General features: G+C 53.2%; 1 protein-coding gene and 1 long non-coding RNA gene across 13 annotated transcripts; one reads left to right on the top strand and one right to left on the bottom strand.

The window, feature by feature from the left end:
* Positions 1-3699: 3699 nt before the first annotated feature.
* LOC135422889 (uncharacterized) lies at positions 3700-6298 on the bottom strand. The gene is made up of 2 exons (XR_010434642.1): positions 4721-6298; positions 3700-3977 (listed from the first exon to the last, which is right to left on the bottom strand). It is a non-coding gene; the product is annotated as an uncharacterized LOC135422889 (long non-coding RNA).
* Positions 6299-7161: 863 nt separating this feature from the next.
* VRK3 (VRK serine/threonine kinase 3) lies at positions 7162-15962 on the top strand. Of its 12 annotated transcripts, none has more exons than XR_010434636.1 (12): positions 7162-7280; positions 7363-7676; positions 9128-9180; positions 10867-10933; positions 11698-11782; positions 12241-12343; positions 12700-12792; positions 12963-13095; positions 13845-13965; positions 14237-14295; positions 14822-15059; positions 15650-15962. XR_010434636.1 is itself a non-coding variant. In XM_064672450.1 (12 exons), the coding sequence occupies exons 1-11, from the start codon at positions 7162-7164 to the stop codon at positions 15057-15059; spliced, it is 1296 nt and encodes a 431-aa protein (XP_064528520.1). In that variant the 3' UTR covers positions 15650-15962. The 12 variants fall into 12 exon arrangements, 9 of the variants coding, with proteins under 9 accessions (XP_064528520.1, XP_064528521.1, XP_064528526.1 ...); XR_010434637.1 differs by having other exon boundaries at positions 14182-14295; positions 14911-15059; XR_010434638.1 differs by having other exon boundaries at positions 14178-14295; positions 14911-15059.
* Positions 15963-16170: the final 208 nt, after the last annotated feature.

The following is a 16170-nucleotide window of genomic DNA, read 5'->3' as shown; positions in this document are numbered from 1 at the left end:
CAAGCAGCCACCAGACCACAGCAAAGCTTCCCTGCTTACACTCATCTCCTTAGCAGCTCCCAGCAAAGCTCATTACGGGGCTCGGAGGCAGGAGCCGGCCCAGCTTAGCAAGTTGTTGTCCCTCAGCAGAGCCACCCGTGCACTTGGTGACGTGGATGATGCAGGTCGGCTGGGCGTGGGGATGGCACGTGCCTTCCCTCCAAGCATGGCCTGGCTGAGGGCTCATCCTTTCCTGGTTTGTTTTCCCCCGTCCCATGTCATGATGCTGCACAGGATCCTGCTGTGATGGCCACGGGAATGGCAGGGTGGAGGTCTCGCCCTGGGTCTGTGCCATCCCAGGCCCCTGGCCCTGTCTCAGATGCTGCCAGCAGCCAGCCAAGTACTCACAGGTGACCGTGGGGCTGGGGAGGATCTGGGACAGTCAGTGCCTGTGGTGACACGCCAGAGCCTCGTGGCAGCCTGGGCTGAGCCACCTGCCCACGCTCCTGCTTGAGCCTGAGTTTGATCCTCCCCAATTACAGCTCTCCCCATGACCTTCCCTGTTGCCTCACGCAGTGCCTCTCCATGCCTGTCTTTGAAGGAAGCTGAGCCATTAGATCAAAACAAAAATCTTGCCAAAGAAACTATTTACAGGCTCCTCATGGCTCCTAGAACAGATGATGGGAGATGTTGCAATGAGGTGCAGTGGCATCACAGTGACTCAGCTCACACCCAAGACTGGGAGTGTGCAGAAGACTGAGCAGGGATGCAGAAGAAATCCACGGGACACTGAAAAGGGCAGTGGGGCAGAGAAGGATCAGGCAGTGAGAGATCAGGCAGTGGGGATCAGGCATCGAGGGATCAGGCAGTGAGGAATCAGGCAGCAGGGATCAAACAGCAAGGGAACGCTTGCCTGGGGGCTGTCCCTCTCTGAGCTCTCCCATCAGGCCCTGGAAGGAGGAACAAGCCCCTGTGCCAAGCCTGCCATCCCCATCCATGCTGCTGGCATCTCTGTCTCTGAGATCACAGCTCTGTCTGTTCTCTACCACTTTCCCTTGGTGGCCGTTGTCACCCCCATCTCCCATGGGATTATTCCCAAGGGGTAGCCCCAGTGGGGACATCCATCCTGCTGTTTCAGACTGTCTGGGTCCAGAAACCCCAGTCCTGCCCATCCCATACCTGGCTTCAGGGTTTAACTTGTTTAAAAGGTGCTGGCTGGCTCAGGAAATGATCTTATCTGTCCATTGAGGCAATGCCTCCCCATCCACAAGACACCCAAGATGCAGGTCAGGTAGGCAGAGGTGCTGTGGGGGGATGTGCTGGTGAGTCCCCAGGGCAGCCATGCCAGCATGGACCCAGCACAAGGTGCACTGGCTCCTCATCTCTAAGCCAGCAGCTGAATACAGATGTTGAGAAGAGGAACTTTGCTAAACAATTCCTCCTTCAGTTCTCTGCCCTCCCCATGGCCCTGCCACCCTGGGCAGTATCTGGGCAAACACTTTGGCTGGGGTTCGCTACTAGCCTTTTGCCACCACCTCTGGGTTGCTCCTTGCCCTCCATCCCAGCCTCCTGCTGCTCCCTGTGAGGGAGGAGGGAGTGTGAGCAGGGCACACAGCCCCTGATGCCCAGTGGCACCTTCCTCCAGGGCAGCTGCTGGCTTGGGGACATGCAGAGAGAGTTTCCATGGACATCATATCCCATGAGCTGCAGGTCAGGGACAGAGAGAGAGCATTTCCCATCTTCTCCTAGTTTCTTCCCACTCTAACATTGCTGCAGTGCTGGGTGGTACAATCCTGGGACTGGCATTTTCTACCCTTAAGCAGCGTGACCCAGGAGGGAAATGCCAGGATGGCGGTTCTGATGAAAGTAGGGGAACAGATCCAGCGCCTTCCGCTACCCCAGACTGGCCAAGGACCAGATCTCTTGGGCTCCCTTCCCCCAGGGGCGGATTCCCTCTTCCCTTGTCCCTCAAGGCATGCCAGCCTGCAGTCCCCCAGCCTAGGCTGCCAGGTTGTGGCAGAGTCTCCTGGTGTGTCACTTTGCTCTGAAAGTGTTGGGAAGATGTGCAGGAAAACAGACTCCCCTTGCAGTGCTCAGACAAAGGAACATTTCCATGGATTGGAAAGGATAACACGTGAGGAAGCTCTTCAGGATGTCCCTGCTCTGCCCCTGTGCCCTTGTTGGGGGTCACAGAGCTCAGTGCCCTTGACAGGCCTGGTGCACCACCAGGATGGAGGAGATGCGGCTGGAAACTTCTGCTACCACTGTTGCTGTGCCAGAGCATCTCACTGTGGTTGGAGTGGTGGTGGATGGAGCTGAGGAAGCAGCATGGCCTGGGACACACAGGTAGGCTCTGCCTGCACTGCCCAAGGGCAGCTCACTTGTTCCTCCAGAGGTATCTGGTGTCCCTAGGGCCACTTCTCAGGGGCATGCCAACAGCCAGGACCTCTTGCAGCTGCTGGATTGAAACTGGCAATTCGGAGCTGAAAGGCTCCTGAGGCCTCTCCAGGACTGTAGCATGGCTGCCCAAGTGGCATCACTTCACTTCAGGATCCAAGAGGTGGGTAAGTGCAAAGGAACAGCCTTGTTTCATTAAGAGGTTGAAGAACTGGTAGCTTTGGGCCCTCTGTCAAGCTCAAAGATCTCTGCCAGCACCTAAATCCAAGGGGCTGCTGGCAGTGTGCTGGGAAGCCAGGAGTGAGATAAGGGAGACATAACTGAGCTGGCACCAAGGGAACTCCTGCAGGAGGAGATCGGGATCTTTGTTGCCACCCCAGCCACCTGCACTTTCCTGCAGGGCACAGCAGCACAGACCAGGAGATGGACTCAATGAGTCCCTTCCAACTCAGGATATTCTGTGGTTCTCTGAGACCACCCTCAGCACAAAAAGGCCACAGGGAGGTGGATCCATTCCTGAAGAGATTTATGTTTCCCTCTTCCAAGACCAAGAGAGAGTTAAAAATTCCCCTAACCCACTGATGCAGAGGAAGCTGGAGCAGGGCAGGCAGTGCTGCTGCTCAGTGAGGACAGGCAGGTTGCTGCCTATGGGGATTGGATTTCGGCTTAGAAATAAACTGGAGAAACTTTGGAGATAGAGGGAGCATCTCCAGGAAAGATGAGCTCTGGCTAAAGGACAACAGACCTGGGGTATCAGCCCTTGATATGAGACCATCATAGGAGGGTTCAGTGAAGGGTGGTGGGTGAGGTGAGTAGGCAGTGGTGTGGGGAATCATCCAGAGGTATATCTTTCTCTGTGATGGTGGTGAGGCCCTGGCACAGGTTGCCAAGAGAAGCTGTGGCTGCCCCATCCCTGGAAGTGTCCAGGGCCAGGTTGGACGGGGCTTGGAGCAACCTGGGCTAGTGGAAAGTGTCCCTGCCCATGGCAGGGGGTGGAACAAGATGAACTTTGAGGTCCCCTCCAACCCAAATCAGTTTGGTATTCTGTGACTCAATGAAATACAGAGGAAAATACTTGCAAAAAACAGGGAGACACTGCCTAGCCTGTGTGGATGTGTGGCTCCTACAAAACAGATCCTAATGCAATAAATACCATGGTGAATCAGCAGGAGGATGGTTTAACAGGAAAGCAAGGTAGTCAAAACACAAATAAGTAGTAAAACTAAAATGGAATAAAATAAAAATTCTGCAAAAACTAGCATTATCTATTTCAAACCAGGAAAACAGCAAAAGATGCAAATTCCCCACAAGCTAAAAACAGCATTAACTGAGATGAAAATATATTTTGAGTGTAATTTGCTTACCACATAAGAATTAACAGCAGTGTATTTTGCAAACACATCAGAAGTGGGAATTCTGCTGAAAAACTACTGGGCTGGCATGTGCTCAGGGCAGACCCTGCAGCAGGACACAGGCAGCAGGTCCCTGACCTTCCCAAACCGGAGGAGAGGTGGCAAAGGCCAGGCTGATTTCTAGGAAGGGCTCCAAAGGATCCAGGAAACACTGGACTCTTAAACCTGGCTTTGGTCCTGTCAGATATGCTGGAAGATGGAAGAAAATATGGCATCAGAACATGTATGAAAGAACATGCAGTGGTGAGGCAACATCCAGCAAGGCTTGGAGGAGGGAATTCTTGCTAGAACAACATGGAATATGTAAATAATGGTGGATCAGATCAAATATAAACAGCAATTTTTGCAAAACTTGAACAAAATCTCTCTCCTAAAGCTCTTCGGGACAGTAAGGTGTATTAACAGTGGGGGACAGGCTGGGTGCATGTCACAGCCTGGCAGAGAAGAGACCTGCAAGGGGTCCCCGAGGGGGAAACAAAGGGAAGAGTATTTTCATTCCCTAGAGCAGAGCCTCAAGGAACAGCACAGGGCTGGAGCTGGCTCAGACCAACAGGAAGCACTTCCCAAACAGTGCATGAGCACGCTGTGGGAGGCTGTCTCTGCCGTGGGGATCCAGCATGGAAATGGATCCAGAGGGAACAAGGGAACACACAGAGGGTTGGTTTGCTGGGGCTGTGGGAAGTCCAGGATGCTCCCAGGCCACTCCTGGCTGAGGAGGACAAGGACAAATCTTTGTTGCTGGCTCTGACTCAGCCTTTGATCAGGCCCAGATCTCCCCACCCTGGTCTTACCCCCATCCCATGGCACTTCCCCAGGGTCCAGAGCCTGGACTGGCCCCAGGACCAGCCCCAGTTCCTCCCCAGTTCCTCCCCCATTCCTGCATCCCCTGACAGCCCTTTGGGACAACAAAGGGTTAAAGCTCACACGCTTACCCATGGATTTGAGAGCCTGAAGATTCAAGGCACTAAAGTTTGACCTTGGGATCTGCTCCATCCTGCTCTCCAGAGGCTCTCCAGGAACCCAACCCCTTTGCAGCCAAAATCCAGGCTGGTTTTCAATGCCCGAGGCAGGAATGAGGGAGCAAATTCCTGCTGAGACAAGCTGGGAGGTGCAATGCCAGGGACACAATTCCCTACAGAGTGACTGCAGGCACCCAGCTCACCCTGCTGATGCAAATTACCAGTTATGAAATAGAGAAAATTGTTAATTATTTCCCTTTTCATCCATTTGTTATGGCCTTCTTCTTTATTGCTAATTAATAGTTTCAATTCACCACTGAAGTAGGGTGGGGGTTTCTCTTCTCTGGTGTTTGCTTGGTGACTCTTGAAATAAATCCTAAGAAATTACCTTTTACTATAATTTTCTATCTGCCTTTCCCCATCACTGCTTTTTCTCAGTTTTTCTTGTCTTTATGGGGTTTGACTTTTTAAAGCATCCTATATTTCTGTTTACTGAATGGATTCTTCTCTGCCCAAATTGAATGTAATCAAGTCGTGATCACTGTTCCCTAGGCAACCACCAACGAAATTATAGAGCCATGATCATGAATTAACAGCTTTGAAAAGTTAAAAAGGGTTAATAAATCTGCTGGACCAAGGCATTCCCAGCTGAGCCACTGGTCACTGCAGAGAGATTTGGGACAATGATCTTGGTTCAAGAATTAGGGAAAGACAAAACACCACCCACCAACCTGTAGAGAAAAATTCAAACCAATGTGATGAAGGGCCATTTCTTTTCTGTCAAAATTTCGAGGGGTGCTTTGGTTAACAAAGGAATTGCATCTATACCTGCATGGGATGTGGGAATTACTGGAACTGAAGAGGTCGTGCAGGGGCATGGCAGTGAAGTGAGGCAGTTCAGCATAGCCCTGTTGCCACCTGCAATGCCAGAGGAAAGAAAAGAGTGACTGTGGAGCACAGTGTCCCAATGCATGTGGTGGGGAGGAATGGGAGAACCCCTCCAGCCTGTCCTGTTGCTCCTGACAGTGTTCAGTTGGTTCAAAAAAATCCAAGAAACAGGCTGCAGAAACCAACTTGAACACGAGCTAAGCTTCCCAGAGTCATTTGGCAGACTTGTGTCTTTCCTGGGACTTTTCTGTGTGCTTAGTGAATGTTAGGAAAACAACTGGGAGCAGTTGGGAAGGGGCAACCAGCAGGATAAGGTCTGTGCAGGACACCTGGTCTGGAGACACCTCTTCCAAGCCCTGAAGCTCTATGGTGAGCTCAGTCAGGGGGTCACACCCCAGAGGTTATTTCATGCTGCCTTCCATTGCTGCTCACTCCTGCTTCCTGCTGAGCTTTGGTGGGAGCGGCTGCTCCACTCAGCTCCTCATGGTACGAACTTCCTTCCAGATCCCCTTTGCCTCCTGCTCACAGCCCAGGCTGTGGTGTTCATGGCTCACTGGGACAGGCATTGAAAAACAACCTTGTTACACGTGAGGTGTTCTGTGGGACAGCAAACTCCGGGTCCCCACTGCCCCCTGCTGCCCCTTGCCCTGGGGGCTCAGGGGCCAGGCAAACCCTGGCCTCAGCCCACCTGAAGGGAAAGGTTTAAGTCCTCTTTTATGGAAGTACATTGGTGCCTGATTGAGGTTTACAGGTGTAGAATGTACCCAGGGGATGGGATACACAGAAGCAAACACTGAATACAGGTACTCATCTCAGCCCTGTGCCACACATTAACTCCCACACTCATTAACCCGTGAGCTCCTGTCCCACAGTCCCAAGGCCGTTTCTAAGCAGCTTTCTGGTGTCTTTTCTGAAGTAGGGAGCAAACACAGAGCCTGGAAGGCAGCGCTGGGGGCATGGCTGGAGGGGACCCCTGAGGCTCCTTCCCCATCTCCAGCCCAGGGTGGCCTGACCTGCCCGGCCCGGCAGGGAGAGCCCACGGTCCACGGGACCGCTGTGAGCACCAGAGTCCCTTCACAGCCCCAGAGTCCCCTCGGAGCCTCCTGTGTCCCCTCAGAGCACCCTCAGAGCCCTGTCCCCTCACAGCCCCCCGTGTCCCCTCAGAGCCCCAGTGCCCTCCCAGAGGACCTTCAGAGTCCCGTGTCCCCTCAAAGCCTGGTGTTCCCTCAGAGCCCTGATGTCCCCAAAAAGCCCCAGGTATCCCTTCGCAGCACCCGTGTCCCCTCAGAGCCACGATGTCCCCTGACAGCTCCAGTGTCCCATGAAAGCTTGGAGTCCCCTCACACCCCAGTGTCCCCTCACACCCCAATAATTCCTCACACCCCAGTGTCCCCTCACACCCCAATAATTCCTCACACCCCGGTGTCCCCTCACACCCCGATATCTCCTCACAGCCCGGTGCCCCCCCAGGGCCGGCCCGCTCCCGGCGCATGCGCGGTTGTTGGCGCGGCGGGCGGGCCCGGGCCATGTCGGGGCGGGGGCGGCGGGTCCGCGGGCGGCGCGGGCCGGGGGCCGGGACACGGACCCCGACACGGACCCCGACCCCGGAGCGGCCGCGGGCGGGGCCGGTCGGCGGCTCCCCGAGGTGCGTAGCGCGGCGGCGGCGGGCGCGGGGTGGCGGCGGGCGCGGGACGGGAGCGGGCGGTAACGCTGTCAGTGTCCCGCAGGCCCGGCCGGTTCTGCCCGCAGTGCGGGCGCGCCGTGGAGCCCGCGTTCCGTTTCTGCCCGGCCTGCGGCGGGAGGCTGCCCGAGCTGCCCGAGGAGGAGCGCGCCGAGCCCGCCCCGCCGACCCCGCCGCCGGCCCCCAGCCCCGCCGCCCCCTCCCCGCGGGCGGCCCGGCCCGGGCCCCGCTCGCCCCGCAAGCCCCGGCCCGGCCCGGCCGCGCCGCTCCCCGCGGACACGGTGCTGGCGGACCAGGGCGGGCGGCGCTGGCGGCTGCGGCGGCTGCTGGAGCAGGGCGGCTGCGGGCTGGTGTACGAAGGTGCTGTGGGGCCCGGGGAGGGACGGGGGCGGTGAGGGGGGCCTGTCCCCGGCTGTGGGTTCGGAGGGGGCTGTCGGGACGTCCCTAAACCCCCAGAACCGTAGAGGGGGTGGCATTGGGGTGACACTGAGTGTCTGCCGGGCTGGCAGTGATCCACCGGCCGGCAGGGGCCGGCATTCACGGAATATCCCGAGTGGGAAGGGACCCACAAGGATCATCCAGTCCAACTCCTGGCCCTGCACAGACACCCCAACAATCCCACCCTGGCCCTGAGAGCGTTGTCCAAACACTCCTTGAGCTCTGGCAGCCCTGGTACTGTGCCCACTGCCCTGGGAGCCTGTTCAGTGCCCAACCACCCTCTCGGGGAAGAACCTTTTCCTGAGATCCAGCCTAACCCTCCCCTGATACAGCTTCATGCCATTCTCTCTCTGGGCATCCACCATCAGTGATTCTGCCACTGATAATAAGATTGAGCCGAGGCCTGGCTGCTCTGTTATGAGGAAATGCCTGCCATTAGGGGCCATGCTTCCTCTTTCTGTTTTTTTAGGTCCAAAACCTAACTGCCAGCAGCACTATGCGAGAGTTCTGTGTTGTAGGTGGTGTCAGTATCCACTAAATGTCAGTTCTGTATTCTGTAGCCTATTTTGTGGGCTAAAATAAAGCAGTTACATCATGTGGACTGCTACTCAGCCATTTAGTGACTGCTGATCCTTTCTCTCCAGTCTAGTTGTAAACTTCTGAAGGGGAATTTTTGATCTTATTCTCTGTTGTTAACTTGGAAACTGTACAGGGAGAGTTTTCTCCATGACCAAGTTTTGCCTGATATTTGGCTTTACTTTCTTTTTCATTACTTAAGCTGTTGCATAACAAAGTCTGAGCATCCATCTATATTTTTAAAAAGATGTGATAAAAGTGAAAATCAATAGTGGAGGGTGCTTTTATAGATACAAGTTTTGGATGACCTGTGTATAGCGCTTGGTCTAAGAACAGAAGAGGAACTGCCCCGAGGCCAAGTCATGGGTGCAAATCCTTTTGGAGAAACGAGGCCACATATAACTCTGACATCCATACAGAGCAGAGGGACTTTGGCATCTCTTACCACAGAGTGAGCTGGAGGGAATGCTCAGCAAATGAATTTGGGGGTGCCTTTGAGATTCCACTAATGATTTGTTCTTTACATACCCCTCAAAGCCCCCCACTACTGTAGCCATGCCCAGATGCTTCTGTGACTTAAGCAGAACTGCACTCGCAGCATGTCAGGGTGCTGAGCTGCTGGAGCAAGGTAAGAATGATTTTGTAGTGATCTGGGAAGGCACTGTCACAGAGGATGCTTTGCAAAGCCCAAGCGAAAGAAGCAGAGGATGAGTAAATCCAGCTGCACAGGCTGCATTTAATGATGCAGAACCTCTTTTCCGTGCTCCTGTAACCACATCTGTTCCATCCTTCCACAGCGCAGTCAGCATCTGGAACCTGCCCTCAAAAGCAAAGCTACTCCCTCAAACTTGTGAGTTTTGATCTGTTTGGGTAAGGAATAGTGCATAGAGTACTGTGTCCTGACCTGTTTGGCTGGGAGTGTCCCAGGAATTCAGAGGGAGTGGTCACACAGGCCCCTTCCAGCTTAGGGATGGATATAACCTCCTGAGGGTGCTATGCTTGGAGTTGAGTACAGGTTGGCCCTTCCACTAAAGATATTAAGGAAATAGATATGAGGATTAAAATAAAAGCCTTAATCACAGAAAGTCGCTGCCTTGGTCTGCCAGGCTCAGTAACCTCCAGAACTGAATTGGGTGGTGTGAGGTGAAGATCTTGATTCAGGAATGTCAGACCAACTTTTCTCCTGTATGGCTGAGGTCTGGGGAGACTAGAGAGGTTGGAACTTGGTGCTGTGCTGACAAGCCAGCATGGAGATTATCCATCAGGCCAGAGCACACTTTTGAAGCAAACAGGAATTATAGTTGGAGTTCTGAGCCAGCTCTCCAGGCACTTGTCAATACCTTGGGTTCTCCAGGAGTGTGTCATTTCCAGGAATAGCTGTTCTGTGGTGGAAATTCAGGATTGATTTTCAGTAACTCACAAATTAGAGCAGAAAGACTGTTTCCTTGTCTGCTGTGGCTTTTGGGCTTTGCTAGTCTGTGGGAGGGCTGGTGCTGATGGATGGTGTGTGGGGCTCTTGCAGGCACTTCAATAATCACTCTGCCTTTTGTCAGAGGAGACATGTAAGAGGATGGAGGAGAAATACAGTGTTGATGAGAAAAGACAGCTAAGTGCCACAAAACTAGAACCACTAGCTGGGAAACTGTAATCGCTTCTGTAGGCAGCGCTCCAAACTCCTCTGTTTTGCACTTTTTGACATCTTTTGGCATTTTGCTTGGTAGTCTGCTGATGCCACAGCCCAGCCCTTATAGTTGCAGAGCACTGTGGAGTGTGATAAGGCACAGGAGAGCATTTTAAGGCTCAGATGGGCTCACCAGGCAAGGTGCAGAGTGAAATATCCTCTGGGACATGGTCTCTGTGTTGTCTGAAGCCTGCTGATCCTCCAGTTTGGTATCAAACCAGCTAGAATATAACTCTTCTGCTTCCTCCTGTGCATGATAGCAGCTGTCCTGAGTCAGTTTGTGTGTTGAATATCTACATGTGTGTAGGCAAACACGGGCATACTGAATGTAAACTATGTGCATTTGAGGTCACTCAATGGCACCGATATCGTAAATATCACAGATACAGACATTTTAACTTGTCTCATTTTCTGACAGCTAGACTGAAGTGTTACAGCTCTCTGTTTGAGTTTTGCCTGTTTGCAGAAATGCCCTTATCCCTGCTGTGACTAGAAGGTCACCTCTGGCTCCCTTTAATGTAACAGCTTTGGGACTAGAGCTCACTCCAGGCTGCCAGATGGGCTGCAGTGCCTGGCTGTCCTTCACCCACAGGCAGCTGTAAATGGCACTGCTGGAAAGGCCCCACCCGAGACAGCCACTCCCCTGTTCTGTGCTGATGCTGAGAGTTTATGTGGTTGTTAGGGGCAGCACTGGAGAGTGAACCAAAGCACCTGAGCTCTGCTAATTTTTTTAGGGGGGGGACACTGCGCTCTTTAAAACAGTTAGTGGAGGTCCTGTGGCAATCTTGCCCAAGTTGCCCTTTCCAGCAGGATGTGTGTGGCTGAAATAATGCTCCTCCTTCCTGTTCCCTTTAGGATGCCAAAGATGGGAGGATATACAATGAACAGAATTTCTTCCAGCGAGCTGCCAAAGCAGGCACAGGTTGGTGCTTCTCGGGAGGGCAAGGACTAAGGACAACTGGCATCCCTCTCTCACCAGTTCCATGAGTCTCTCAGAAGGCCAGGACAGGATAAACTCATTCCCTGCTCAGTTAGTGCTGAGGAGTTCAGCCAAGAGCCAGCTCTCCCAGCAGTGTGTGCTGTAGGACACTGCAGTACTGGCATTTTGAAGCTTTCTTGCTCTACCCACTCTGTCTTGATGTCCCTGGGAGCTGTCTTGCCTTGCAGCCTCACCCACCTTGGCTTCCCCTCTCTCCTGTGCCCCTTCCATGGGCATTTCTGTCAGATGCTCTCTGGTACTGACTCCAATGTCACCAAAACCTGAGCAAGAGCAAAGCTGCCCAGAGAATGTGGGTAGGGGTGGTGGAGGAATTCATGTCAAACCTGCACTTCTGGGAGGACTGTAAAAATCTGCTTCTCCATCCCCCTCTTCCTCCTCTCTCCTTGTTTTCCCTAGCCCTGTTGGCAACCCCTTAGCCTGCTCTGGTATTCCCAGTATCCTCCCTGGGATGGGAGGGATCCCATTCTTGCTGTGCAGTTCCATTCATGCTCTGAAGTGCTGTGCACATTGACATGCCAGTACCCCCACACATCAGGCTGGAATTTTGGGGCCAGAATCAGGATGAGAGAGGCTTCCAGCTGTCAGCTGCCCAGGGCAGAGCAGACCTTCAGAGGTCTCTGAGCTCCTTCCTCCTGGATCTCCTCAGCAGCTTATGCTGCCCTGTGTCTTTTTCTCTCCCTCTGCAGTGGAGAAGTGGAAGAAGTGTCACTCTGTGCCTTTGCTGGGCATTCCCAATTGCATTGGCTTTGGACTGCATGGAGACAGCTACAGGTGAGGGGACTGTGAGCTCTTGGGCCATTTTTGTGAGTGTTCCCTCTCCTCCCCTTGCTGTCTGTTAGTCCTTTTGTCGTTGTCTGCTGGGCTCCTGACCTTATGCACTGCTCCTGTATAATTTATTGAGTGCTTTGCCTCATTGTCCTGTTTCCTTCAGTCCTTGTGTGGCGAGTGAAACCATGGCTTTTGCTTCTGCTGCCCCTCAAGCCAGGGAACACCTTATTCTGGTCCTTTACACTTAACACAAAGAGGAGACTCAGGCTGTGTATCTGCAACACAAGACCAGCACATCTGTCTCCTCTGTAAGAAGTTTTCTCTTATCAAAAATCACAAAAGTGTTTGCCCAGGTCAACTTGGAGTTAAAGTGGGATCTAGTGGATTGCTGGACAAGTGTCTGTTGCAGGGTTTCCAAAGCAAGAAGGTGCTGCCATGTGCAAAACCCTTTTCTCTTGTAGGTTTTTGGTGTTCTCTGACTCGGGGCGAACTCTTCAGTCGGTGCTGAGTGATGGCTTGAACCTGCTGAGGGAGAAGGCAGCGTTTCAGATTGCAGTCCGGCTGGTATGTGGAGAGCCAGTTCTTCCTGAGAGACTTTGTCAGAAAAGACCTGTAACTTCCTTCCAGATCTTTCAGAGATGTTTTAAAGCTGCTCCAGGGGCTTGGCTGGAGTCTCTAAGTAGCATCTCTTGAGCCCCTTGTAAATTTGAGTATCATCTTTTTAGTGTTGTATCACCTTGAAGGAATTTGGGATAAGGAGAGTGAGAGAAACCTGACCTTTGAATTTAAAGGCTCTGAGATGGTGCTTTTAGTGCTCCTCCACATGGCTGTGGGGAGCTGGGGAGAGTCCAGCTCGGTGATAGCCAGGGTGCTGCAGGAGCCTGCATGAGTCTGATAGGCTCCCCTCTGTTTATTCCCAGCTAGACTGCCTGGAGTACATCCATGAGAATGAGTATGTGCACGGGGACATCACTGCTGAGAACATCTACCTGAACCCAGCAGACCTCACACAGGTAGGGAGCAGGAGCAGGGCTGGCAGTGGAGGTGGGCTTGGGAAACGGGATAAGGCAGGGCAGCAGAGCAGTGTGTGCAGTGCTCAGGCAGGCTCTGTGGTGCAGGACTCGGGGCTGCACTGAGCAGAGTGACCCCACAGCCGCTCAGGGGGAGCTGTTCTGTCCCACAGGTGACCCTGGCAGGCTATGGCTTCGCGTTCCGGTACTGCCCCGGCGGGAAGCACGTGGCTCGGCGTGAGGGCAGCAGGACCCCTCACGAGGGCACCCTGGAGTTCATCAGCCTGGACAGCCACAAAGGTGCAGGTGGGTCTGGGTTCCTGGCACATGCTGGAGCTGTTCCTGTGGCAGCACTCTCTGGAGCTGGGGCTCCCCACTGGCGTTCCTGTCACTGCTGCCTTCCAGGCCTTCATATGTGCCAGGAACCAGCTTCCAATTTGGGCTCCTCACTCCTGCCTCTCTCTGGGCTGCTGTGCCTCTCCAGGTCGCTCAGTGACTGCAGCAGGGATGTTCCTGCTCCATCTGGAGCCTTGGCTGCTACAGGCGTGTGAGGAATAGAGAACAGGGCCCTTTGTGCTGGCTTAGCAGGGATCTGTTACAAGCCAGGCTGGATCCTGCCCAAAACAGATTTGCAGCAGGCTCTGCTCTGACCTTGAAGCAATGAAAGCTGGAAAGGCATTTAAATCCCAAAGTCAGTGTGGTTGGAAAAGACCTTTAAGAGCATTGAGTCCAACTGTAAACCCAGCACTGCCAAGGCCACCCATGTCCCCAAGTGCCACATCCACGTGGCTTTTAAATCCCTCCGGGCATGGGGACTCCACCACTGCCCTGGGCAGCCCGCTCCAAATTAGCCGGTCCCTCTCCTGGTTGGGATGTTACTGATCTCTCCCAGTGCTCAGCAAATCTTCCTCCAGAGGCTGGGAGATGATTTCTCATCTGTAGGAGTTAGCAGGCTCACAGAAGTATTGATGTGCCAGAGCACATCCTAGTGGAGCACTTGGATTTCTTTACTTCTGCCCCTTCATGAGTGACATGTGAACGTCTCTTCCCATCAGGACCATCTCGCCGGAGTGACTTGGAATCTCTGGGCTACTGTCTTGTAAAATGGCTCTGTGGCTTTTTGCCTTGGTCTAATGTGCTGGACAGAGTAGAAACTGTGGTGGAGCAGAAGGAAAGGTAGGAGAAATCATCTACCCCTTTGGGAAATCAGCAGAAAGCAGAGAGGGAGGTTTTGTGACTGAAATCTCTCAGTCCCGGTACACTGTTGGGATGGGGTAAATCCCAAGGCTGAGCCTGGCCCAAGGTGTTTGATGAACCCCAGGTTCTGCTCCATTCAGGACATGGCCATCTGAATTCAGCCTGTTTGGGTTTTTGTCCCTTTGCCAAAGCCAGGTGCTCAGGTGGCTGCTCCCCTGCTGCTCACATGACAGCATCTGTGCCATTGCAGGTACAGAGAGGATGTGAAATGCCTTCTCCGACTGTGCTTCGGGCACAGAGCCATTCCAGGTACGGGCTTGCTCTCAGTGGCAGTGGGACTTAGGGAAGGAGGACTGACTGTACATGAGGCCAGAACCTTGTCTTGTGCTGGGCTGCAGGTCCAGGGTGGCTTCTGGTGGTGATGGTGACCAAGCATTGCATGGACTGGTTGGCAAGCTGGGAACAAATCCCTTGTTTTCTGCACAGCAAAACAAGGAGGGCTGCCTCCCATGATCTGTTTCATGAACCTTGCTGAAGGGACAGGTGTTCTGGTGGGTTTAAAAATGCAATATTTGGGGCTAGAGGTCATTTCCCCATCCCGTTCTCTTGCCCAGAGAAGCTGTGGCTGCCCCATCCCTGGAAGTGTCCAAGGCCAGGTTGGATGGGGCTTGGAGGTCTAGAGGAAGGTGTCCCTGCCCATGGCAGGGGTGGGACTGGATGAGCTTTAAAGTTCCTTCCAACCCAAACTCTCTTGTGATTCTATTTTATTCTCTAATTCTATGATCCTGTCTTTGAGCTTCGTGTTAGCCGTGGTTTGGTTTTCCTCTTTGTGCAGCTGCCCAGGGTGGGTGGAGGAGCTGCAGGGCGAGCAGAGGTGGCTGGAGTTGCTGTGCTGCTCCAGGTGTGACAGCCCTTGCTTTGCAGAGGCCCTGCAGAGATACCTGGAGCAGGTGATGGCTCTGGAGTATGAGGAGAAGCCTGACTATGAGGCCCTACGGCAGCTCTTCAAGAAGCCACTGGAAAAGATGAAATCTTCAGCCTATGACCCTGTGGATATCCCAGTGGTGCCCTAGGTGAGTGCCAGGAGCTGAGATGGCAGCACAGAGCTGGTACCTGCTCCCTGTGCCTGAGGACAGAGCAGCCTGTCTGTGACATCTCTCCAGGTGACACAGACCTGCTCCTCCTGACATATTGAGACACCAGGCCAGTACTATAGAGAGCCAGGCTTAGCCTGTGTTTCCTCAATTTTTTCTGGAAATACTTGAAATTGAAGGAATAGAACAAGGGTTAATAAAGCAAAGGGCTGTGGAGGTGCTAACAAAATGCAGACTCATGCAATCTGGTAATTTTTTTTTTTTTTAAGAGAACTGAAGCTCTGAGCTGTAGCATCTCCTTTCCCCTTTCAGAAAGCAGAGTGTAGCTCTGGTTTTAGTGCCTCAGCCCTGAGGAAGTGGTGGCTCTCAAGCCCAGGTGCTGCTTTAGACATGAGGCACCTCCAAGAGTGAGGCTTGGTACAGATCCAGACTTGGTTTTAGCCCAGGGCTGCATCAGGCAAGGCCAAGCATTCAGCAGCAGGAACGCAGAGCCAGCTCCTCATCACCCCATTCCCTGTTCCTGGAAGGAGTTGAACTGATTAATCTTCCCCTTCTCTTTTTTCTTTCAGATCAAGAGAACTTGCACAGGAAGAGTTCAGAGCTTTCTGCAGTGAGGCCTTTGCCACAGATATTTAACTTTTACCAGTTTTAGAATGAGAGAGGTTTTTTTAAGTGCTTTCTTCCCATTTTAATGTGACCCAGTGCTGAAGTTTGAGGTGCTGCTGTACCAAGTTAATGTGAAGACACTCCTACCTGGCAGGTCAGGGGAAGCAGTAGCTGGAGAATTGCAATGGAACCACGAGGAGCAGGGAAATTAAATCAGGGACCTTTTTTAACTGGAGTGGCAGAACATAGTTTTGTAATAAATGTTGTGGACAAGCACCCAAGGCTGCTGCTGGTTATTTGGTACATTCGAGGCCTTTCTGGGGCTGCTGTAGGGTTGTGAGGGTGGTTTAAGCTCCTTGTGCTATTCATGTACATAACCTTCAGGCAGTGCCACTGCAACTGAACCGTCAGAACTCAGCTCAGAGCTAAACCTGACCTCATCCCCAACCACCCCAGCAGTTCTCCAGACCCAGGCCAGTGAACA

Source organism: Pseudopipra pipra, chromosome 16 (genome assembly GCF_036250125.1).
Source record: "Pseudopipra pipra isolate bDixPip1 chromosome 16, bDixPip1.hap1, whole genome shotgun sequence".
NCBI classification, from domain to species: Eukaryota; Metazoa; Chordata; class Aves; order Passeriformes; family Pipridae; genus Pseudopipra; species Pseudopipra pipra.
The sequence above is the reverse complement of the archived record's forward strand: the minus strand, read 5'-3'. Positions and strand labels throughout refer to the sequence as shown.